Source organism: Poecilia formosa, unplaced genomic scaffold (genome assembly GCF_000485575.1).
Source record: "Poecilia formosa unplaced genomic scaffold, Poecilia_formosa-5.1.2 Scaffold44, whole genome shotgun sequence".
Taxonomy (NCBI): Eukaryota; Metazoa; Chordata; class Actinopteri; order Cyprinodontiformes; family Poeciliidae; genus Poecilia; species Poecilia formosa.
Genome location: NW_006799983.1, coordinates 2,382,074 through 2,406,179, shown reverse-complemented (window position 1 = coordinate 2,406,179; position 24,106 = coordinate 2,382,074). Strand labels below are relative to the sequence as shown.

Below are 24,106 nucleotides of genomic sequence, written 5' to 3'. Positions count from 1 at the left end.
GTGTGTGTGTGTGCGTGTGTGTGTGTGTTAAAGAGCCGTTCTCTAATTAGAGTGCATGTTTGTGAGTTTTTATATCTGCTAGAAACAGCAACCAGGGGGTGCAGAAAACATTGCTGAATCGTAACGCAATGCGCCTGCAGCTATACTCGTTTCTTCAACGAAGAAAGAAAAAATATCTGAAGTGAAGCAAAAAATAAAGAGACAGGGTGGAAATGTATGAAATTTTATGGCTATTGGTTGTGAGCTATCCCAAACTGTATCTTAAAGCTTTGAGCTAATAAATTCCACCACTAAACTTTGATTAAATTAAAGAAAGTTTATGAGCTTGTTAGTATTTTTTTATTTGTCATTAAGGTTTATTTCTTTTTTTTAATTATTATTCAGATCGTGCTTCTTTGTATAATCCTCTTCAACTTTCTTTGTGAGAATAAGCAAATGGGAAGTGTGAATAAATTTTATTACAAATGGAACAAACCTAAGAATCAAGGCTAAGCATAGGAAGTAAAGAAGTACCTTAAACGTTTAAGGTTTTTAAACTATATGAACAACAAGTCTTGCAATTATTGGAAATATGTTTGCTCATACATTACTCACTAGGTGCCCAATAAGCTCTTTTAATTACGTCACAGATTTTATTTGACAATATAATTGACTTCTTTGCTGTTAATCTTTGTCAAAGTTTTGTTACTGAAAACTGCATTAAAATGTATTGATGATCTCACTGATAAAAACTGCAAGTCATAACATTTTGCATGGACAAAATTCATCCAAACATACTTTAAATTTTTTCTTACCAAAGGTTTAATTTTTCACAAGTTTTTGTTGGTAAGAGGGAGGCGACCGCCCAGTTCTTTGCTTGTATAAATCACCTCCTACTTAGATCTCACGTCTGGAACATTCTTCACCTTTGACCGCTCTCAAACCCAGAGGTCATCGTCACTGTGGCAACAAAAACGCTTGGAGCACCTCTATCTTAATTAAAAAACATTATTTACTCAGAGAAAATTTCATCCTCTCTACCTTTGACCTCTCTCTTCCTGTCTCCCCCCTCCCCTCTCTATGGAACCAACAAACTATTGACACCATAGAAAGGCCCACATCCTCTGAAGTTTTCCTGCACTTTCGTGTCACACCAGTGCCCAGGCTGTAGTACTTGGCAGAGTCTGCATGTGAGTGTTTCTGTGAGAAAGTGTGTGTGTGTGTGTGCATGTGTGTGTGTGTGGAGTGGGGTTAACCTTTCACAGAAGACAAAGCTACAACGTTAAGACTCAGTGCTTTGTGGCAAAGCGTCATCAGGAAAGCGTTTAGTAGAGGATTAGAGCGTACTATATACACATCAACAAACACACATTAAAAATGCACTTTAACTCATTCATTCAAACTCTTATTTAATGCTGATGTAATGTGTGTCAATTAACTTTTTAAAATGTTTACGCTTCATAAGTAAAAGCGGTAGGATACTTTCTTAAGCTCACGCATCAAATACCATAAACGACTTTTCGGTAACACTCTATTTGAAGGGGGGTGAATAAGACTGTCATGACCCTGTCATAAACATGACATAACACCTGTCATGAACATGACATAACACCTGTCATGAACATGAATAAGCCTTCATGAATATTTATGACTGTTGTCATAAAGCGTCATTCGGTAAATTATGACACTTTTAATACAAAGTTGACATTATTCAAAATGTCTTTGTTATGACAACTTGACATTAACCAGGAAATCATTACTGATATAAATTTGTTATAAAAGTATTACTGATTTCACTTTAAAATTTAGGTAATTTTATGTTATTAAAGGCAAAGTTTAAACAGTAATGATTTCTTGGTCAAGTTGTCATAACAAAGACATTTTGAATAATGTCAACTTTGTATTAAAAGTGTCATAATTTACCAAATGACACTTTATGAAACAGTCATAAATATTCATGAAGGCTTATTCATGTTCATGACAGGTGTTATGTCATGTTTATGACTGTGTTATGACAGTCTTATTCACCCCCCTTCAAATAAAGTGTTACCGACTTTTCTTTGCAATTTCTTCCAACATCTCTTCTTTAAAAATGAAACAAAACTCAAAACAGGATAAGATAGTATTTGTCCAGATGAAATGACAATAAAATTGGACATAATTAAAAACTGGAAAGCAGAAATTAAGTAAATGAAAGCTGTTTTTTTTTTTCAATTTTAAATAGTTTTGTAACTAAATGAAATGCTGATAAAGATAACACTAACAAAACAGTAAATGAAAAGTTCAGATATGCATGAAGCATCTTTTCTGCTTTGTTCCAGATTGTCTATCAGAACAGCAAAAATATAAAATGTTCTTTTTTTGCAACAAAACATATTGAAATGAACAAAAGAATAAAATGCAAACATGTATCTAAAATTCTGATGAGCTGAACGAGGTTAGAAATTTACTTCTTGTCCTCTTCTGCATTCCTCAGCTGAGTTCTCACAACGGGCGCACACTGAAAGTAGCATATTGTTGCAAAGCCATGAAGCAGACTGCTGAATCTTCTGCAAGCACAAGGTTAGACACTGAGAGCTTTAAAAAAAAAGTGTTTTATGAGCTTCTATCAAAACAGTGATTTGGTGGTCTTAATGTTTTATCGCCCGAAAGGAAGGATGTTAGCTACCGGCAGCATATAGTTCACTCTTGGTAAACTGGGTGTATACTTGCTGCTGTTAATGACCCCTCTAGACAATTTAAGTTCACTTCTCAACAAACTGGTGTGCTAATTGTTCAGTAAGTTTCGAAATCATACTCCACAAAATACTCAACGTATTGTGCAAAGTGGTGGGATCCTTGCTTCAAACAAAACAATAAAACTCAGCAGTTATACAGCAAAGATTGAGGAGCATATTAAAACTGTGTTTGAGTTCAGACATAATCCTGAGATGACAAGGAAATAGTTAATGTGATATCATGGTTATGTGGACTGGAGACGGATGAACAACGTTTCCATCATGATACTTCAGATGCCATAAAAATGTCCCAGTCAGCCACAACATTAAAAATACAAAAGGTTATATGACTGACTATTGGGTTACAGTGATTAATGTAATGGTATCAGGTGTTTGTGATGGATTAGTGAAGCCAATAAACTATAAATTCCAGAAATGGACACTCTTAAAAACAAAGCAAAAAAAAATAAAAAATTCTGGTTATAAGACCCAAATGGCCTTTAAACATTAAACACACATGTAGACGCAGATGAAAGCGTGTTGATGTATGCCACCAAACCACTACAGCACAAACAATGGAAAAGTTTAATTATGCATGTAAATGTGTTCTGTGCACTGTGGGAAAGATGATGGAGGGAGTGTTGCGTACTGGGAAATGTTCTGCTGAGTAACTTTAGGTGCTGTGGTTCATTTGGATGTTACACTGAAACTCATTAGAGTTGACGCCTCTCTCTCCTTCACTCATTTCCACTTGTAATTGGTTTCTTTTGGTCAGAAACTTGTAAAGAAACTTCTCAATTCTGAAGTATTCTTCAAAGTTTTGTTTTTCTCTAAGTGACTGCTTCAAATTAGAGCTTTGTAACACCTCAAATATCTTTGATGGTAACACATCTACTTAAAATAGTCCTTTTAACACATTTTTATTTTCCAAAAGTTTGCCTTTCTTTCCTTCTCGAAGGAAATTCTCACATAAAATACCAAGAACAAAATCTACTTAACCAATTTATGCTTCATGTTGTTTCAGACTCTTAAATTAGCACAGCAAAGGCAGAATAAACAAAAATGTAATTAATCCGGACCTAATTAGCAATTGCAACGGTATGGTAACCAAAAGTGACCACAATCTCCCACCGCACACACAGATATAACCCATATATGAACACACGCAACATTTCTGAATTCATAATCATTCATATCCATACATTACAATGTAAAAGCTGAGACTTATTCTTGTTTCCTCTTACCAATCATTCCCTTCATTTAAGCTGGCCAGACAAATATTAAAAATCTATCAAACTCAACAGGTCATCTTTTATTAATCAAAGTGTCAGGGTTTATTTTTCCAGCTTATTTTTCAGCTGTGTTGTGAGCCATGATTTAACTGGATACAATCTGTCCCTTAGAACAAAAAAACTCATTACAGATGTTATTGGAAAATGACAGAAAATATCATTTCCAATAATGTTACATTTTCTACTTCAGGGAATTTGCTAATAACAGCTATTCACCAATGATTTCTATTATTCTATTACTAACCCCATTAAAATAATGGAGGGAGATGTGCTAATTAAGCTAAAGTAATAATTCTGCGTCTGAATCAAAAATAATTTACACCTGATGACCAACATTGGGTCATGAGGTCAGCTTGAGGTTGAACTTTCCTTGCTCTGCTGCACTTGCCTGGTCAGGATCATCAACCAAAGATCACAAAACAGCTCAAACAACAACATGAATTCTTGTATGAGAACCATTTCCAACAAATTGACTTGGTTACTCTGCAACAAATATTAACTGAAAGTCACCATTAACATATTTAAATCAGAAAAGTAACAGGAAATCAGTGTTTTCAAGAATTAGTTTTCTAATTTTTGTCTTTTCATTTTATGGACATACACTGCATGGTTAGACAAAAAAATAATAATAACAATAATAAAACAATTTTAAGAAAATAAGAAAAAAATATTTCACAGCATATAATAAGCATTGTATTTTTAAAAACATAAAATTAACTAATCCTCTCATAATGTAAAATGGATAAGTTAGCGACAATGATTCATTAAATAATTGATTTTCTTTGTATTTATTTCCTTTGGGTTTTTCGCAAAACGTAGAAGTGTATTGTACTCATGTTTTTATCTACCTGGTTTAATTTCTATGTAACCACAGATTTTTCTTAAAATCTGTGGTTACATAGGTTAAATAGTTTTATGCATTTAGTTTTATGCCTCCCTAATCTTACCAAACATGGAGAACCAACATCTGCTTTTATCAGAACCTGGATCCAGAGAAAGCCCTACTAGTTTATAAATTATGGATTACTTATTCTTATTAAACATAGAGGACCAATAAGTAGTTTTATACTTTTACCTTTCTCTCTTTCGTTTGGTTTTCTTGCTCTGCTTGCAAAGCATTTTAAACTGCCTTGTCCTGAATATGTGCTACATAAATAAAATTGCCTTCTCTTACCCTAAATAGAGATTGTATTGTCTGATCTTAAACCTAATACGAAGGGTTTCTTGAGCTAGCACAATTCTTGGTTAAAGTCCAGAGCTTGAAGTTATTGCCGGTTCATCTTACTTTACAGAGTCCCTCTAATGAACTGGCACAGTTTGATCTCCCACTAAAAGTGTCTCATTGCTCTCTTCTTTTCCCCTCAGAGCAAACAGTCCCAGCTGTGGTCCTCAGCACTGCTGCTGCGTGACTCTCGGAGTAAGGAGCAGGAGAGCCATCTCTGTGTCACATTCGGACAGAAACACAGAGGACATTTCGGTACTTCCAGAACAATATGTCTCCAGGTGAGTCTTTGTAACGGAGTCAGGGACCTGGAGCGCCGCGAACGACGATGTGAGCATCTAACGACGGCGGTAGACGGCACGGCCTGGACACAGGTGTTTGAAATGGGGTATGATGAAGAGGATTCAGATCTCATTCTACATGCTCTTTCTTCTGTTGCAGGAATTTGCAACAATACCATCAGCAAGGACATGTTTTAAATATTTTAATTTCAGATCATGTTTGTTCATCTTCATTTCATTTACTTTAAAAAGCCATCAAGCCAAACAACTTCAAAGGGACTGCCAATATTAAGTGAAGAAAGGTTTTGTAGATACTTCGCAGTATCCTTTGTGACATACTAATATTGATGTTTTTATTTCATCCATCGACCCTTGGACATGTAACCCACTGACTTTGACTATCTGTGGAACCTGAAGATATAGGTTAAACACCTAATAAATAATTTTAGCACAAGGCTATAGAAACCACTTTCTGACTCTGGTACATTTATTAATTTATGTTTATTTGTCAATAATTTATATGTATTTGGATGTGAAGTTAGCAATGTTTAAGTGCAAGTAAATTCACCAGTGGTCTACATTAGTAATGCTAACGGCATTTGACTCACCAACAAATACTGTTCAGGTCACTGCTGACTGTTTTTTCCTACCAGCAATAGATCATTTGTCCTAATTAAAGTTTCTGTCTGACAGTTGTCTCAATATTCTGGTCCAACATGATATTAAAAAGTTAAGAAAGCTAATATGACATTATGTTGGTGCGTCAAATAAAACATCCATAGTTTTATTACGTTTTTCTGACATCAAGACATCAGTTGTCAAGGAAACCCAGATTTGTTAGATTAACAAAAACAAAGTACTTCAGTTTAAACCTTTTTAAATGTGTTGCTCAGGACTGAAATATGGACAAATATATCATTGTATTCTCTCATTTTCAGTTTTTTTAATTATATATAGTACAATGATATGTCAAGGTAAGCTAAATATATTCTTAAATGATTTTAAGAATACATTTTTAACCTAAAATTTAATCACTTTAATTCAAAAGGTAGCACCAGTGGGAGTTCACTTACAGGAGCAACACAATTTCAATAAATAATTCAATATACATTCAGATTGTGATGTTTTGGAAAACTAATCCATCACCTTCAGTCTTATAATGTGAAAAATTTTTTATTCAGTTTAGTTGACACCAAAATCTCATACCTTCACAACTGCACGTATTCAGGCACGGATCAATCTCAGTCATGTGTTTGTCTAAGCAAACAAATGTACAGAAATCACACCTGACCTCATTCGTACTACAACTCACTCTCAGAAGGCTAAACCACCGAGCTGTGCAAAGGTTAAACCCATACAGTACGTACTCACAAACACACACATGTTAAAGCCACAAAAAATGAAAACATTTTCATAATAGCAGGTTCAGCAAGTGTTCATTTATAGCTGCACTGTTGCAAAACTGAAAGCCAGTCAAGCTAGCACATACCTTAAGCCCTCAATATGAAACCCAACAAGATTGTATTTCAGAGGTTCTCAGGGACTTCTTTTGTTTTCTAAAAGTGAAAAGACTATAAAATCTAAACAACAGCAGAAAATAAGTTTTTCATTAAACAATTAAAAATGTGTTTCAGCTTTCACCGAATGGTGTGCAAATGTCATTTCTCAGCAGTTTGATTAGTCCTTAAATTTATTTTTTTCTGCGCTGCTTTCATTTTTTGTGTCCGTGAATCTTAGCTGAAATTAAATATTTTTACATCATCGATGCTGAGACAGCTAACATAAAAACGCTTGTAAGTGACATGTTGAGTAGCGCAATTTATCTGCGTTGTATTTTTACCTCAGCCCACACGCTGAGCAAAGTGCCAGCTCTTGGCCTTGAGAAGCACACACACTTGCAGAATCACAGACGCGCATGCAGACACACACCCTTATACACAGCAGGTCAAGCCCAGCCGACCACGGCAGCAGCCGCAGAACATAAACAACTTTCACACACTGTGTGAATCAGCTCAGCATTTCAGCATAGCTTTAGATAAATATATTCAGCCGCACATATAAATATATGCAACCATAATTACTCCCCGGGACCCGCAAATGACCGTGACGGGAAGTCGGTTCCCACAGTTTCAGCAGCGTTGCAGGCCCAGCCCAGCAGTACTGGGAATCCAAAACTCGGTTCACAGAGAACACTGGGACAGACTGGAGAAGGTGCTCAGCGAAAACAAACAGCGGTTTGCCAGGTTGAATGCAAACCAGAGCAATTTATGTGTGCAACTGAAACTATGTTGTGGCGAAAAGGTAACCCAAAGGAAAAACCAGTTCTGAAGTATCTAATTAGACCTTCTTCTGTCAGCCATTCTCACTTTCTCCGCTCACAGACTAAAACACACACCTCTCTCCCAGCGGGCAGCAGCTGTTGGGGTGATAATCTCCATTAGCTACTGAACTGGCTGCTACAGACAGTGCCATGCAAGTTTAGTTTCTCACCCTCCTAACACCTTCATCCAACAGAGAACCCCAGCACAATGTCACAAAGAAACCTTTTTTCTTTTGTATTTTACAAAGAATTGTTGGAACATCAAACCCACTGGACTTGGATTTGTTGATGTTAGAAATACACAAACTCATTTAAAGCATTAGCAATCTTTTGAGCTTCGTCACAAGTAAAAAGGTTTCTTGTGCTACAGGCGTTCAGTAGAAATCAAATGAGCGACAGACATAAGAAAAAGAAAAAAAAAAACAGCAGCATGACTTACAGTCTGTGAAGTTTTGTCGTTCCCAGGAAAAGCAGCTCAGGAAACACGGCCAGATTATTCCGATTCAGGCGACTGCAAAAACACAAAACAAGATTAGATACAAGAGTGGGCTTAAAATATAGATGTGGATAACTGCTATTTTTAAAAAATATATATTTTGGTTTGTCTTTATGCTAATAATAATGGCAATATTTTAGCATTTCATATATATATATATATATATATAAAACATTAAGAGCCCACTGCACCGAACCCCATTGAAAAACTCCTGGTTATTCCACCAAATATTTATTTCTGAACTCTTCCTGAGTTAAAACATTAGTGTTGTTTCTAAATGAATATGAACTTGTTCTCTTTGCATTATTTGAGGTCTGAAAGCGCTGCATCCTTTCCGCTGTTTTGACCATTTCTCATTTTTTGAAAATAAATTAACCCAGCAGTCTTGTTTTTTGACAATGGAAGAATCCAGCAAAACTGTCAAGAACATGCGAAACGTCTTGCAGAAAAAAAACAGACAGGAAACCGAACCTCTTTTTGCTACAAGGCAACAACTGTGTCACCGTGGATCCTCTGAAGAAATGCATTGTTATAATTAAAAAGATCACTTCCAACCTAAGTCTGATGGAGGTATGAATAATCCTGGGATTACCTGTACATTTATGCAGTTTCCCAAGCTGGGAAATAACAAAATCACGGCTGTCGCAATGATTGAACAGTTTCCTTAAAACAATTTCAAGTGGTTGGGTTTTTGCAAAAAATAAATACAAAACTAATGGATACTATTTCATAAATGCATGTGTTCATGGAAGAGTACATCTGAAAAAAAGGGGAAAAAAAAGTTATCCGTGATTTAATGGGTTGAGCATAGCCGGCAAACAAACACTAAACCTGCGAAAGATGAAGGGAGGAGAGGGGGGAGAAACGCGAAGGGAAGGGGTTCAGCTGAAGGGGGCGATGGGGAACGTTATTTCCACAAAGACGAGGGAGAGGAGACGATGTGGGAAAAACAAACAGGCAGTCTGGCCGGGCTACCGAATGTGTGAAAAAGACCCCACTGAGTAAACAAGGCCCTCACAGGGGAAGAACCCACAACAACTCATCATCACATACACACACACACGCACACACACAGAGAGAAGAGTTGAGAGAACTCGGGCGAGTTTAATAATCTGGGTGCGATCATTTAACCCCGGTTGAGAGGAGTGAAGAGGTTTGTGTGCCAGTTCATGTTGGTATGTGTGGCCGAGTCTTAAAGTGAGTCAGAGCAGAGTAAGGCAACAGAGTGACACATTGAGAGACGGCCTGCTGAAACAGTTTAACCCTGACACACACACACTTGCACGCAAACACGTGACAGGGCCAGCAACGGATGCTCTCTGGACTGCTACTGGACACAAATGAAGTGAGGAGAGTAAATACGAGAAAAACAAGAATGAGTTAAAGTTGAAAGAAAACCTGTTAGAGGCTGAAAACAACAACGTCGCCCAACAGCAAGAGCTACGCTGGCATTATTTAGACCAAAGCATGCATATTCATGAGTCAAAACGGCCTAATCAAAGTGCAGCTCATATTTAAATTACATTTAAAGCTGGTAGAGACATACCATAGAAGACTGCAGCTGTAACTACAAATTAATTCTGGGGTGGGGGGTACAAATGCATGCCACACTTTTCAGATTTATAAGAATCAGAAACATACAAACAAGTTCAAATACTTGTGTAAGTCACTGTATTTATATTAAAAAAAACTCTCCAAGTTGATACAACAAAACACCGACTCTATTCAAGAATTTGAAGATCTGTCATTTCTCCTCTCATCGACTTTTTCCTCTTCCAACCTCTGCGTTTCACCTCTTTTTACTTCCAAATATGCCGAGCTGGACTCTCCTTAAATAACATCACCCTCTCTGCATCCGTCTTCCACCCCAGAGCGCACAGACGTGCAAAAGACGCTCGCGCACACGCACCGACATTCATGTTCCACAGTTACATCAGAGGCTGCTTAAATATTTAACGGCCAGCAGAAATGATGTTTCTAAATTATTCACCAATCTTCCGTTAAGGCTCGCTCTCGCAGCTAAGAGCTCCACATGGTCCCAGAGAGAGAGAGGCCCACTCCCCTCTGCAGCTCCTGCTCGGCCATCAGAACCCGTTAGTGGGCTAGACATCCCCCTGGGAGGGTGTGTGCTGGAGTGGCGATGCCAGAAAGGTGGTATGAGCTCATCCTCTTAAAATAGTCTCACAGTGCTGTCAGACTTGGAGAACCAGATAATGAAGTAAAAACACAGAAATCAAATCTTGTCTTATTTGCTGAATCTCGGGGGAGGGGGGCTCGATGAGTTTATTGATCTGATGAAGTATCAATCTGTTATTTTTGCAGTATATAGTAAAAAATATATATATTAGATTAACCAAACTTTACAAATTTGCTTTCTCCTCCTCTGAAAAACTTCCCTGATGTCATGAATTCTTAAATTTAATTATTGATAGTTTCCTCTTTAGTAAGCTGCCTTTTATCTGAATGAGTATTCAATAATGCAAAGTACCAAAAATCTCACAATGCAGAATGGAACAGGAATGAAATGATACATTTACATCAAGTAACTCCACCAAAGGTTTTTTAGTGGGGACTTTTTTTTTTTTTTTGCATTTATTAATTATTGCAGTTTATGTCAATTCTTTTGTTATTTCTATGTAATGTGTTGTAATACATTTTTCGACCCCTAAATACAAATAATTTCCTTTCACAGTTTATCTCTCACACTCTCCCTTGTGGGAACGCATTCAATCCGTTTTCAGTAAAATGAAGCACAATTTTAATTACCTCTCAGGGTAGCAACAACCAATGTATTTCTAGAACTTGCTTAGAAAGCTAATAAAAGTTTTTGTCACAAAGATAGAAGTGAGCAACTAGTTTGCCAGCAGCTGGAGAGCAGAAATCATGTTGCATTTCCTCCTTCACATATTGGATTTATAAAGCCTGGAATGTACCTTCAGACCATTGCTTTACTTTCTGATAATTTTGTTATAAGCGTGTTTATATAACCAATGATAAACAGATGTTGTATTAAGTGAAGCATTTGTTTGTGCATGGATGAGACCATTCAGTGTTTTTGCATAATCTGGATCCACTCGTATCATAGGTTTCCTCTATCCTGACCTAAAACCACAATACTAGGCACTAAAAATACGACATCAAATATGAGATGTATTTTTAACATTTCTGAATTTCAGAATTAAAGTTCATTCAAACAAACCTCTGTCTAAGCTCTTCCAAACAGTCATGAGAGGAAATGGGAATCTGTTGCCTTTCAATGCAACCATCCGCAAAACCCCTCACGATGCTAAGGTGTAAATGTGATGACGCGCGCAAAACTGTGAATTTAACAACAAATTCTTTATCTATAAAAAATTGCAAATACAAAAATGATGATATAAAAATCAACTATACATTTCCTTTTGCTTTTGCTCCAAAAAATGCACGTCATACTCGGTCAAAAACTGTATTGCTCCGTGTATATGCAATCCTCCTCCCGTCAGTGTTTTGTTCTAATATAATATAAAGCTCAACAGGAAGTAAGCTTTTCGAAATAAAATTTCACAATAAAACTGGCCTGAACAAATATTAACCTCCTTTAATAACTATGACAAAATTAAAAAACAAAGCATTGTACAAATAATTTAAATATTGCTCATCTATGGCTCTTAAAGGTCCGGTTCACATAACTGGGATTATCTCTGTCATGTAACATTTTGATATACGCATTTTTAGAATTTTCTTTAATCAAAAACAGATCAATAAAGAAGAACTACTTTATATTAGAAGCATGAATCTAGCTAGGAATGTGAGCTATTAATCCTGTAGGCTGAACTTTAACAAGTTTTTTTTAACAGTGAACTTCCACTAAATTATCTGTAAAATTATTTTTCTATAACAATTAAAGTGTCCACAAATAATGTTGGCACTTAAATTTCACTCGTATTTCAACATATTTTTTGGGAAAAATGTTGCGCAACAGATGACATGTAACAACTATTTGCTCAGATGAATCACTTCCTTTTCCTTGTTCACAGCTAAGTAGATGCATTCATTTAAGAAATGCTTTCGGTTTTAGTCACTTAATGTTTATTTGAACGTACAAAGCTCAGCCAACACCGGATACCTCCGGGATTTTCATTCCGCGTTGTTTTGCGCTGCCCGCGCCAAGCTGAGCCTCTTTGTTTCTCAACCTGAAAGAATGCATCTTTGTCTTCTCTGGGCGTGTGCATGCAGATGCAGTAAACAGCCACTTCCATGCTCATTTGTCACTTGTCAAAGTCTGGCTGAAAGTGAATGAAGACGGAGTGGCCAGTGGGTCTGAGGTGTGAGAGTGACTCCAATGAGTTAATGTCACACTGCAGCGTGGCGATAATCCTCAGAGTCATAAACAGATGCTGGGAGGCCAGTAACCGCACAGTAAACACACTCATTCTCTCTCAGGCATATACAGGGCGCCACAACGGTGTGCCGAAGCATGGAGATGCAAATGAAGTCGTAAATATGCAGACACATGAAAGTTGAGCAGCTCAGCAGCACAACTCAAGATTCTGGGTGGGGAGAAAAAAAACAAAAAAAAAAACAACCTCAACCATCATGTATGACCCTGAAAGTGCTGTTGAAGCTTTAAAGCTCGTAAAGAATATTTAACGCAGACAGACGCGTGCAAACTTTTGCGGATAGTTCAGTGACTTCACCCAGAACCACTTTAACCTAACTGTCTGATCTGGTTTTACATCTGTTCCAAGAGTGTTTACTGTTGGTTCACATCTGTAACTTCTAAAATGAACAAAGATCCATTATCTGACAAACACTTACTCCATCCTATCTCACAATCTCCTAATTTAAAGTTCAGGTGAGATAAAATCTTTGCCTGAAAACACAGATATGCTGAAACCTCATCTTATCACCTGACTGGCAAATTCCTTTGCTATCAGCCAAAAAATCCAACATCACTGTAGGGCTCTTCCTGTAATTGGTGTGTGTGTGTACAGCTACATGGGCAAAATGTGCAAAAAAAAGTAAGCACATATTATCTACTTTAAGAAGTTATCCACACAACACTACTGTAATTTCAGAAAAGAGAACGCTGTGTGTTATTTCTGACACCTGAATGGTGTTGTGCAGCAATAGGTGGGGAAGGGGCATTACAGTGTACACTCTAGACTCCATTAAGCCTAAGAAATTCTGGCCTCTCCAACAGTTTTTATGGGTTCTCATTAGAAGCTCTTTAAAGAATAAAAATGGTGTAAAGGAAATTTTAACATTAAACTATGTCTGTGTAACCTGAGTGTGCCTTTTGGACCTAATGGTCCTTATTGTGTGGGAGATTTCAAGGTTCCCTGCTCATTAAAAGCAGACATAGTGAAAAGGATGTAATTATTCAAACAACTTTACAGCTAATCATTTAGCAGTAATCCAGGCCGTTTCTCTGAAATCCACCATCTAGTTGCAATTCTGTTTTTTTCAGGCTTGTATAAAACAAGCACAAAGTTTGTCCACTGTCTAATTCCTGCTCCCAAATTTCCTCTTTTTTTTTAACCTGAATATTTGCTGGCATTTACTCTAAAACATTTCTTTAATAACATTTGTCAATTACAGGTAACTTTAAAAAGGTTTTTTCTCAGCTGCCATCCTCATCGTCTCACTACCTTTAATTGCCGTTCTCTTTTCAGAGCACTCGGACTCTTAACATCTTTAGTCTCTCCAAATTCAAACAGAGGTGATGCTTTAATCCTTTTAACATGCAAATGAAAGATGTCAGGATCAGGAGCTCCTGATCTTTCCCATTTTATAACCTCGGGGGTTTGAGATAGGAATTTGTGACATTCCTACATAAACAGAACAATAGAAGGAGAAACCCAGATGGTTGACAACGGTGCAAAAACATGAGGAGAGGTTAAAGAATGAATGACAGGCGAGCGGAAGCGTTAGAGGGTTTTTGGGGCCCCCCAAAAACCAAGATAAAACCAGTACTGACAGAGCAGCCTTGCGTAAGCGAGTGCCTCTCTGTGAGTGTATGCATACGCACATGCATGTGTTTATATGTGTGCATGAGTGTGTTGTGACATGTCTGCCTCTCTCCCCCCCACCCCAGTCTAACCCTCGTCTCCCCTCTCCACCCCCCCGAGACAACAGGCCCACACCTGACCCAGCCCCGCACTGCCTGGCCCTCCAGAGCCAGTTTCAGAAAAGGATGAGAATGGGAACTGTTTTCCACCCCTGTGGGGGGCAGTCAGTGTGGATCCATCAGCCCAGCTTAGGGTCTTCTACTCTGGGTAGCGGTGCCCAGCAGGTTCCCTCTCACCCCCTCCGGCCCCCGAGACGACAGAGGCCTTTGAATTGACCCCCGGACTCCAGACTCCAGAGACGTGCCTTTGTCTGGCATCTGTGGGGGGGTATTGATGACTGACTCCATCTTTGTGTTTGTGAACATGCCAATCTACAAGCACTGCATTACAGCACTATGACAGGACAGCCATGTTGTATGACAACATGTCACTGGGAAGATGTAGCGTTGCTGTTTAAATGAACATGTGCGTTGAGCTTCTATAGCATATGGATGCATGAGAGAAGACATTTACCGGCTCGTACCGCCGCCTTATATCATGGATTTTCAGTCAGATTTCTCTGTTGAATGCAGGCCATACGCGGTTAAAATGTTTCCTTCTTGTCCGCTACTCTGTGCAGAAATTCCTAGAACTGCTTTGCCAGGCAGTGCCGTGCAATGCCTGCAAGTGAAAAACTAGCACATTCCCTCTAATGGTCCATAAAGCTCCCCATTCTTTCGACAAAGAGCATCAGCAGTGCAGAGAAAAGAAAGGCATGAGACAAAATGAGTCAAGGAATCATAACAGACAATTCGCTTCATCCCCACAACTTTAACCAAAACAGCAATCAGAACGATAAAATGCTTTCTTTTGATTAGTACTTGGTGCACAGAGGAATGCAGGTATGTTTTTTTTTTTTTATAAAAAGTTTAGATTGGAGACTCAAGAGAACAGTTAGACTTAATAAAGTAAGTATTAAAACTCAACACATTTTGCTGAGTTAAGCTTCTCACTACATCTGTAATTAATAAGTACAAGGACATTAAAAATTGAGCAAAACAAAAAAAAAGAAAAAATAAAGTGTTTCATTGCAGTTAAGTATGTGAATGACGTTACATAAGGGTGGCTCTGATCCCAGACATGGGCTCAGGGTGCGAATTATTGATATCAAAATCTGTGAGAAAGTAGTTGTGGGTCCACCGTTAGTAACTTTTTCAGCTGCAACCCGTGTAAGCTCTTTTTTTATTTATTGTTACACAGTTTCATTTTTCTTTTCACTGTCCAGACACTGTAAAATGTAACTTGTTGTGGGTTCACCCAGCAAATCGGCAGCTATTAACCTTTCACTCCTTAGTATGTCTCCATGTCCATGACTTGCAAAACTGTATAATGGAAAATCAACGTTGTTTTCTCAACAATCTAAGGATTGATGGCAGCAGCACCTTGTCTGGCTGTATCGCAAAACCTTCCCATAATGCTTTGCTCAGATCTTGAGAATCAGAGTAACAGAGAGCAGCTGAAATACTGGTCAGTAAGGGTTATGATGCTCAAATCAAGGCACTAATTTTGTAAAGCAGGTAAACAACTTTTTCCTTTTAGATTTTTCTGCACAATTTGTAGCAGTGATCTAAATGGGCCAAACTATTAATGAGTGGAATCAAAGCACAGAGTGAAAATATTAATGTTAGACTGATGTGCGAAAAACATAGGATTGCAGCTCAAATGCTTTGACAAAATTATGAGAGTAAAATCAAATTTTTTAGCCGTTTTATCACCGTGTTTAAGCTGACATACAGAAGCTTATTTTTGTATGTGCATCCACTTCGAGGGCAACGTTTGTAAAGAAAATGACCCAGAAATATTCAGTAACATGACAAACCAGTGAGGTCAAAGTAGACAACAGCTTCACTCACAGTCTCTCCAGCTCCTTCAGGTCCTGGAACGCTCCTCTCTCAATTGTGGTGATTTTGTTCTCCATTAACTGCCTGTGAAAGAAACATCAAGAGGGGGTGTGAGACTGTGAGGACTGGATATTAAAAAAAGGGAAGAGATGGGTTGATAAAGAGACACACAGGGTGTCAGAGCTGATGGATGCATGAGAGACCAAACAGAAGGAGAGGCATGGCGATATTGACCTGGAGTTAAGAGAGAGAGAGAGGGAAAAAAAAGGGCAGAGCAGAAACTGACAAAAAGATGGAAGGAGATTGACAATAGAGAAGAGAGGGAATGGAAGAAGAGAAAGAAATGATCGGTTGCATTTGGTGCGAAAAAAAAGAGACGGCAGCGTGGAGGGGATGGAAAGTCGGAGAATGTTGAAGCAGCAAAAGAGAGGGAGAAAAGACAATCAGCGACAGGTCGATAAGCCCTCAGAATCGACTTTAAAAGTAACCCATCAGTTAGACAGAAACTCATCCATCATCCAATTTGCTTGCTGTCCAACCACATCGCTGTGACCACTCATTCCCTAACACCAGCAAAACTCCAGCAGGATTGTACCGCTGACCAAGACCAACAACAAGACACAAACGTTTAATGTGCTGTAAGCGTAAGATGATTAAGGAACGGGGCGATAAACGTGAACCATATCAGAGGATTTTACACCGAGAGATTCAAAACAACCACTAATTATGCTAATGCAATTTGTGGTCATGTGTAGCTCTCGGATCGTAAAGATCTGCACAATTTTTACATCACTCTGTGGTTATTTTGCATCTATTTATTACAATTTTCCAGTCATAACTTCTCTTTTCATATCATTTTACAAATCTTTGTGGTTGTTTTCACTCCAGCTCAGATTTACTTTTGTCTGGAATCTGGCTTTGAGTTTCTGTGGTTTTATCACACAAGTTTATGACTGTTTGGTTGGTGACTCACATTGCCAGTCAAATCTATTTAAAACTTTGTAAGCAACTTGTCATTCTTAAGAGTGATTTGTAGGTTAGTTTGAATCAAAATTCTGGTTGTTTCCATTTCATCTCATCCAACCACCCATTATCTGTCTATGCAGAGTAGGGGTTGGGGTTTCGGGAACGATTGTCCATCTCGAGTTGTAACGGGGCCGGGAATGCCCTATGCAGGTCACCTCCGTCTGGAGAGAACCCACGTAAGCACAGGCTGGGATTCAAACCCAGAAACTCTGCTTTAGTAGAGACATGTCAAAAACAACAGGACCACTGAGGACTAAAGTTGGACACCTCCAGTCTAGTCAATTATCTTCTCTTCTGAAACGGAGAAGCTTTGGTAATACTTGAAAACGGATATTCACAGACATTCCCCCATTCATTCTGCCTGACCTCGAATTATTCTGGAATGAAGAATACACAAAAAAATTCAGGTTGTAGATTTGCAAATCTGGTAGAGGAACACCCCCAAAATACTCACTGCTGCAACTGCATCAAAAGATGCTTCAATGGGGGTGAAAAAAAAATAATTGCGACACACTTTTCATACATTTTATTTCTGAAAAACTGTGAAACCATGTACTTTATGGTTTTACAGTTTATGGTTTCCTTTTGTGAGTGTAAAGGAAAAGTGTGAAAGAATTCAGCTGTTGATTGTTTATCCATTTGTAAAATCTTGGACATGATGGTTATTTAAAAAGGCGCATAATCAATAATTATAAGAATATTGCACATAAGGCGAACACAGATGAAATGTTGGTAATTAAGGTTATAATCCCAATGGAATTCCAGCAATGTGCTTCAAAACCATTCACGTTGCCGCTCAGACTTTCCCAGCAGCAAATCAGAGCTGGGGAACTCTGAACCCAGTCTGATCTTAGGTTTGGAAACTTGTTCTTACTTGACTCTCTCTTTCCCTTTTCCTTCCCCTCCAGCCTTCCCTTCCAGCAGCTGCATTCCTCTCTCCGCGGTTACACCTAATGACCGCTATCTCTTTCCATTCTTGCCCTCCATCATTTCCTCACCAGTGTGTTAATCACTCCAGCACATGGACCCCGGGTCCCAGTGGTTAAAATAAACCCCGCCTGACACTTCCAACTGGCAGATTAACACGACGGCATTAACAGGTGCCAGAGAGCTGCTCTTTGTTGGTCGCGTAGTCTGTGTGCTCAGCGGAACGACCGCCACAACTAGATGCAGTGCTGCATGCGGCAGGGCTTCAAAATGCAGGACGGGATAGGAAACTGTTTAATCTGCCTTGTAATGGACTGTTTGGAGCAAAAGAGAGCACATCAGAGCTGTGAGTGTGAATATCATTTACTTCTGTCTTTGCAACCACCTCCTCACTTTAACTTCAACCTCAACCTCCACTTTTGTACGTATTTACAAAAAAATACAAGCAAATAAAGACCTGCTCACACACGCATGTACACACACACACACCCACACACACACACACACACACCCCACACACAGCGTATATTGATGCAGTGACATCTACACAATGCCATCCAAACATAAACAAAAAAAAACATGTAGCAGCTGAAAAATTCATAATTACAACTGAAACTTTTACGGCTGTGAAAGAAAAGCCACGTAGGGACGAAAACAAGAGCTGAACGTGTCAAAGAAAATATATTTCTATTGGAGTTGCAGATATGAAATTCACACCATGTCTCAGAACCCAAGAGATCCACACTGATATTTTATCGGTTTACAACTGATAAAATATTGACCAAATCAAAGCAAATTGGTCAATATTTGATCAGTATGTATGTGGAATAAGTACTAAACTCACAGAGAAAATGAGGTGCAAAAATACAGAAAACCAATAAAATGGATGAAATAAATGAAATCTGAGTATTTTGTGAACAATCCTGCCCCCTGTCAGTGCAAAGCAATATCAGCAGGCTAAGTCTTAACTCATGATTCATTCAAAGGTATTTTTTTTTATTAGTAAAGTGTCATAAAAGAAGCATCTCCTGTTACATAACAGCAAACTCTTCCAAGATATCCATAAACTTCGCACTGGTTTTGGCCTATTTCTAAAGGCTCTCATGGTCACCATCGAAGCTAAATTTCGAAAGAGCCTGGCGCTCTTCAAAATATTTTCCACAGAGGAGTCAAAAACATAATCAGTGCTGTTTTGTAAGAGCCAAGTACCACAGAGGGATTAAAAAAGGCTTAAAGAAGACAATAAGTTAGTCACTAAATCTTAGCATACTCTACAGCCTCATTTCCACTGAGCGGTGAGGCACGAGCCGATGCAGTTTGGCATGATATTTTATAGTTTGTGTTCCGGCTTGTTCACGAGAGCATTTCCATCGCCAATTGGACTCTCACTGGGCGGGCAGGATTAAAACAAAATGCCTTGCTTTGCATCATACTACAGCGACAACAAACGTGATCGACAAGTATGCCTCGCAACATTTTTCTGTCCCCCGATCAATGGACTGTGTTGGGTGACGCCAGTAGATCCACCCTAAACACACCGCTGTTCTTTGGACCTTCATCTGAAGGGGGCCCAGGAATAATGGTGCGGTACGGGTCGGGTCTTTGAGCAACTTTTACAATGGAAACAGACAAAATAGCGTACCGAACCACAGCGACCCGTGCCGCACCGCTCGATGGAAACAAGGCATATGTACACACATTGCACAAGACTCCACACATCCACTCATTTAAAGTTTACTGCAGAACATTTGGACAAGCTAGCGGAGCCGCAAATTGTGTTTGGCAAAGAAGTGGCACAGCACAGCATCAATAAAAACACCACACAAATGTTAAAGTTTTCAGATATCAGTCTCATGATGTGGGGCTGCTTCTCTGTATTTGGTGCTGGGTGATTTCACATTATTGAAGGAAGGCAGAATAAAGAAATTTACAGAGACACTCGATAAAAAGCTAAAGATGAAACAAAGGAGCATTTTTTCTCCAAGATAGTCTCAAACACAGATTTTGTTCAGACAAAAAAAATGTAAAACTGCTAGAGTGAAGGTCAGAGTGCATAGAAGAGTCACTTCAGTTCCTTTAATATTTATGTGAAAGAATGGGTCAAACTTGAATGTAACTAGTTATAGTTACAGAAGACTTCTTGTTTTCAACATACATAGTAAAAAAAAATTAAAAAAAATACTTTTTTTACTATGTATTAAATTTCAGTAAGCATTCACTTCATGTTTCATTATTATCCAGAACATGTTTCATGCCACTTATTACCCAGAACACAATTCATGGACTATTTTGTGTTGATTTTCTTTTGTGTGGATTACTTGGGTTGTTACTTACATCTGGTACGAATTTCTATGTCAAGTGGTTCATTACAAGTTTCTTTCTCTTCCCCCCTTTCTTTTTATTTCTTCATCGTTGTTGTGACTATATTGTTCTTTCCCCAGTTTCCCCATCTTTTTCTCTCTTTCTTTCCTTTCTCTAGATTTTTAGGTCTTTCCACTTTGTTGACTGGAACAGATTCCGTTTAAATTTGTCTTTGCAAAATGGGGAACATCACATTATCTCCTTTTATCCAGCACTTCTGACATAAGACTGTAGGGCAACCAGACCCACTATAGCCTTTGCCTAAGCAATCATTACAGAACACGTAAAAGAAACATGTAATTTACCTATTCACATTTGTGCAGAGAAGAATAAACATTAACACTTAAGCAAAATCAACTTACAGGACTCTCAGATGCCTCAGTCCTGCAAAATCCCCTTTGGTGATTTTAGTGAGGTTGTTTGCATTCAGATCCCTAGATTAAAAAAAAAGAGAAAAGCAGTTATAACAGATTACATAAAAACATAAATATATAAATACATTTTCTGTTGCAAACCTATGATCTTAATTGGGATGTGAGTCTCGGAGAGAACTGCCCCCTCCCCCCTCCCCTCCCTCCTCTCCCCAGAAATATTGTGCCGCTGCACTGAAACTGTTCAAACAAGTTTCATCAGGGGACTCCGCCTGGTAAAACGAGGCCCGTTTAAGTCAAAGCCCACTTGTCCAAATCCGTTTTTGATTAACTCGCTGGTCTCCACACAAACCGACGTGGTCGACGGAGGCTCTGGTAGTGCAACAGTGCGAAACCACCAGCAAGACCACAGCGGCAGCCCCTCCACCCCCAACTTCAGATCCGCGATCTGACTTACCCTGACATTCAACACATGTAGCAATAAATCTGACTGTTTTTAGAGAAAAAAAAAGTATGTTTATCAGCCGCCACATCTTGTGATCTTAAGTGTACTTTGACTCGACAGTTGAAATATTGAAAGCCCTGCGGTTTTCAGATGTGGTCCTTCATGCTTAGCGCGCTGAGTAGTTTTGGTAATGTTTTGGGATCATTTGCGTAATTATCCATCCTTTTCTTAATGAAATCATTATATTAGCATTGTTAGAACAAAACCCAAATCTGTGAGGATGATAATCACGTTACATTATTGCTACTTAAGTTAATTAATAATAATAATTAAAAAAAATCATAATGCTTTAAAAAAAAAAAGTAAATTACTCAGGGACCAGTGTTCCTTAAACTTACAGTCTTTCCGTGTTTCGGGGTATGTTCCTGGGCACGCTGCGCAGACCTTGGCCGTGACAGTCCACCGTGGTCCCGGTGCAGGAACACTGAGGCGGGCACGGCTGACTGTCTGCTCTGCTTATCAGGACCAGGACGAGGACGGTCCCCAGGAGCAGAAGCCTCGGCGCAGTCTCCAAGGAGCGGCCAAGGCCAACGGAGCGCACAGCTCCCACCATGACTGCGGCAGAAGTGGGTGGCCGATACGAGACCCGCAGAATACGGAGAAAAGCCTCGGAATTTCCGAAGGAGCTCACCAAACTCCGCAGGCAACGCACTCTTGTTTCTTTTATGTTTGCTCTGCTCCTTCCTTTCCAAGTTTGGGTTTTCTAAAAGAAAAACGATGTTATTCTTTTTACATTTGGGTCCTCTGAGTGCGTAAAGCGTGTGAAGTAGGAGTTTGATCCCACTGAGTTATAGAGATGGACCGGGTCTGTGGCTGCGCTACAGCGGCGCAAACTTCCACATGTCCCCGGCATGCGGTGGCCAGAATCCTCCGGCGGCGAGATCTGTGTTAAGTGTCTCCTAACAAGGAAAATGTCTTGATCCTTAATGTGATCCAGGTGCTTTCGAGCAATTACACTTTGCCCGTTAACGCACAGTCCAGGTGAGGATGTCTTTGGTTATTAATTCACAGCACGCGTCCGGCGCTAGAGCAGCGGTTGCGCCAAGTTCGTCCTCAAAACTCTGCAGTGGTGGAGATATTCTGATTCCGATGGGATGTCAATTGGAAGTAAAATGAGTGCCAGAAACCCGGCGAGAGACCAGCGCGCAATACTATAATCCAACTATGCGTGGTGCGTCAAAGCGCTGCTCTCTGTAGTGTGTGAGAAGGAGAAAGGCAGGCAGACGGGAGCGGGCACGTCTGCTACTGCGTCTGTTTAGGCATCTCTCTCTCTCTCTCTTCCTCTCTCTCTCTCCTTCACATACACACACGCGCCCGCGCACTCACTGCGTATTCCCTCAAGGTAGCAGGAGGTTTCAAACAGGCTGTTGGTCAAACAGCAACAGTTTGACCTCGGAAGGAGACTAATTCCCTCTGCAGTGTCCTGATCACCTGACACCATTCAGTTGGTTAGAAAAAAGCTTGTTGCTGAAATTTAACTTGGAGTAAACAACACAACACCTCCGGAACCGTCAATGTCCACGATTCATTGATTTAGACTACATACGTTTCAGTCTACTGTGATTGTTAACCATCGAAACATTATTAAATAAGAAGTTATTAATTTAATTTAAGCTTAATGTGTGCATGACTCAAAAGGGGTTGTAGATATGCAACTTGTAACAAAAAATGTAAATTATCACTGATAACCAACTTGGTAGTCCATTGTCAAAGGCTACTGACATGGTGTTGGGTTGGTTTGTCACAACATATGAAGCTGCCTGTTAAGTGGTGCTGGATTAATTATCACAATTTATGACATTAGGATGTATGACTGGTTGCTACACAAAATGGGGCTGGTTGTCACAGGGTGTGGGGTGGGTTGTGGTAGAACAGGTGTGTCAAATAGTGTCCAGCAACTTCATTTCGTCCCCTGACCAACACAAATTAGTTAATATGACAGAATTACATCTTTAACATTCAGAGAAGTTGTACCGAATCTGGAAGATTACATCATTATTTCATTCAGGCGAGCTGAAGCAAAGAGTCATGTAAAAGTTGCAGGATGCTGGTGGAGGCCAGAGTTTGGCAGCCATGTGAGAGTGATGTGGTTGGTTGTCAGGATCGGATGGTGGCGGCCAAGGTGTCCTGCAGGTTGCCTTGTTCCAACATAGCTGATGTGAACCTTCTCAACATGTTCTCAAGTCCTTTAGAGGCCTGGAAATGAACCATTTATTCCAACTGAATCAGGCCGACACCAAACATGTAAGAGACTGGTCTTTGTAGTCCATCTTTGGACACTTTCATAGAGTAATGTTGGTTGTTACAGTGTATTAGGCTGACCGTAACAGGGTGACTCATGGTCATAATGCAGATGGATGTCACAGGGTAGTTTAGTTATTTCAGATAAAAGAATTAGTCTCTCCTATGTAAACAAAACAAAAAAAAGATTTACGAAATGTTCTATTTTGAACCATCCTTTGTATGCGCAGCAAAATTAGGTGAACTTGAAAAAATTATAGCTTTAAAAAATAGACTTTATTAAATCTAAGCAAAGATAGAACAGATTCTACAGTTCAAGACTGTTATTAAAACTCTCAAAGGGAAAGCAAAAGCAACAGATGTCCTAAGAATTGATGTTAAAAGAGCAACTACATACAGATTCTATCAATTATAATGTTATTGAAAAGGTGATTTATT

At 39.0% G+C, this 24,106-nt stretch overlaps 1 protein-coding gene across 11 annotated transcripts in view; it reads right to left on the bottom strand.

Moving 5' to 3' along the window:
* Nucleotides 1-22,685, bottom strand: part of slit2 (slit homolog 2 (Drosophila)) — a 116,614-nt gene extending 93,929 nt beyond the window's left edge. For 8 of the 11 annotated variants that reach the window (XM_007551905.2, XM_016671381.1, XM_016671379.1 and 5 more), the window contains exons 1-4: nucleotides 21,766-22,684; nucleotides 20,914-20,985; nucleotides 16,250-16,321; nucleotides 8,251-8,322 (exon numbers count right to left, since the gene is read on the bottom strand). In XM_007551905.2, coding sequence (XP_007551967.1) covers nucleotides 8,251-8,322; nucleotides 16,250-16,321; nucleotides 20,914-20,985; nucleotides 21,766-21,980 — 431 coding nt within the window. In that variant the 5' untranslated portion in view covers nucleotides 21,981-22,684. Of the gene's footprint in view, nucleotides 1-8,250; nucleotides 8,323-16,249; nucleotides 16,322-20,913; nucleotides 20,986-21,765 lie in introns of all 11 variants that reach the window. The other 3 variants (XM_007551909.2, XM_007551911.2, XM_016671383.1) reach the window with 2 other exon arrangements.
* Nucleotides 22,686-24,106: the final 1,421 nt, after the last annotated feature.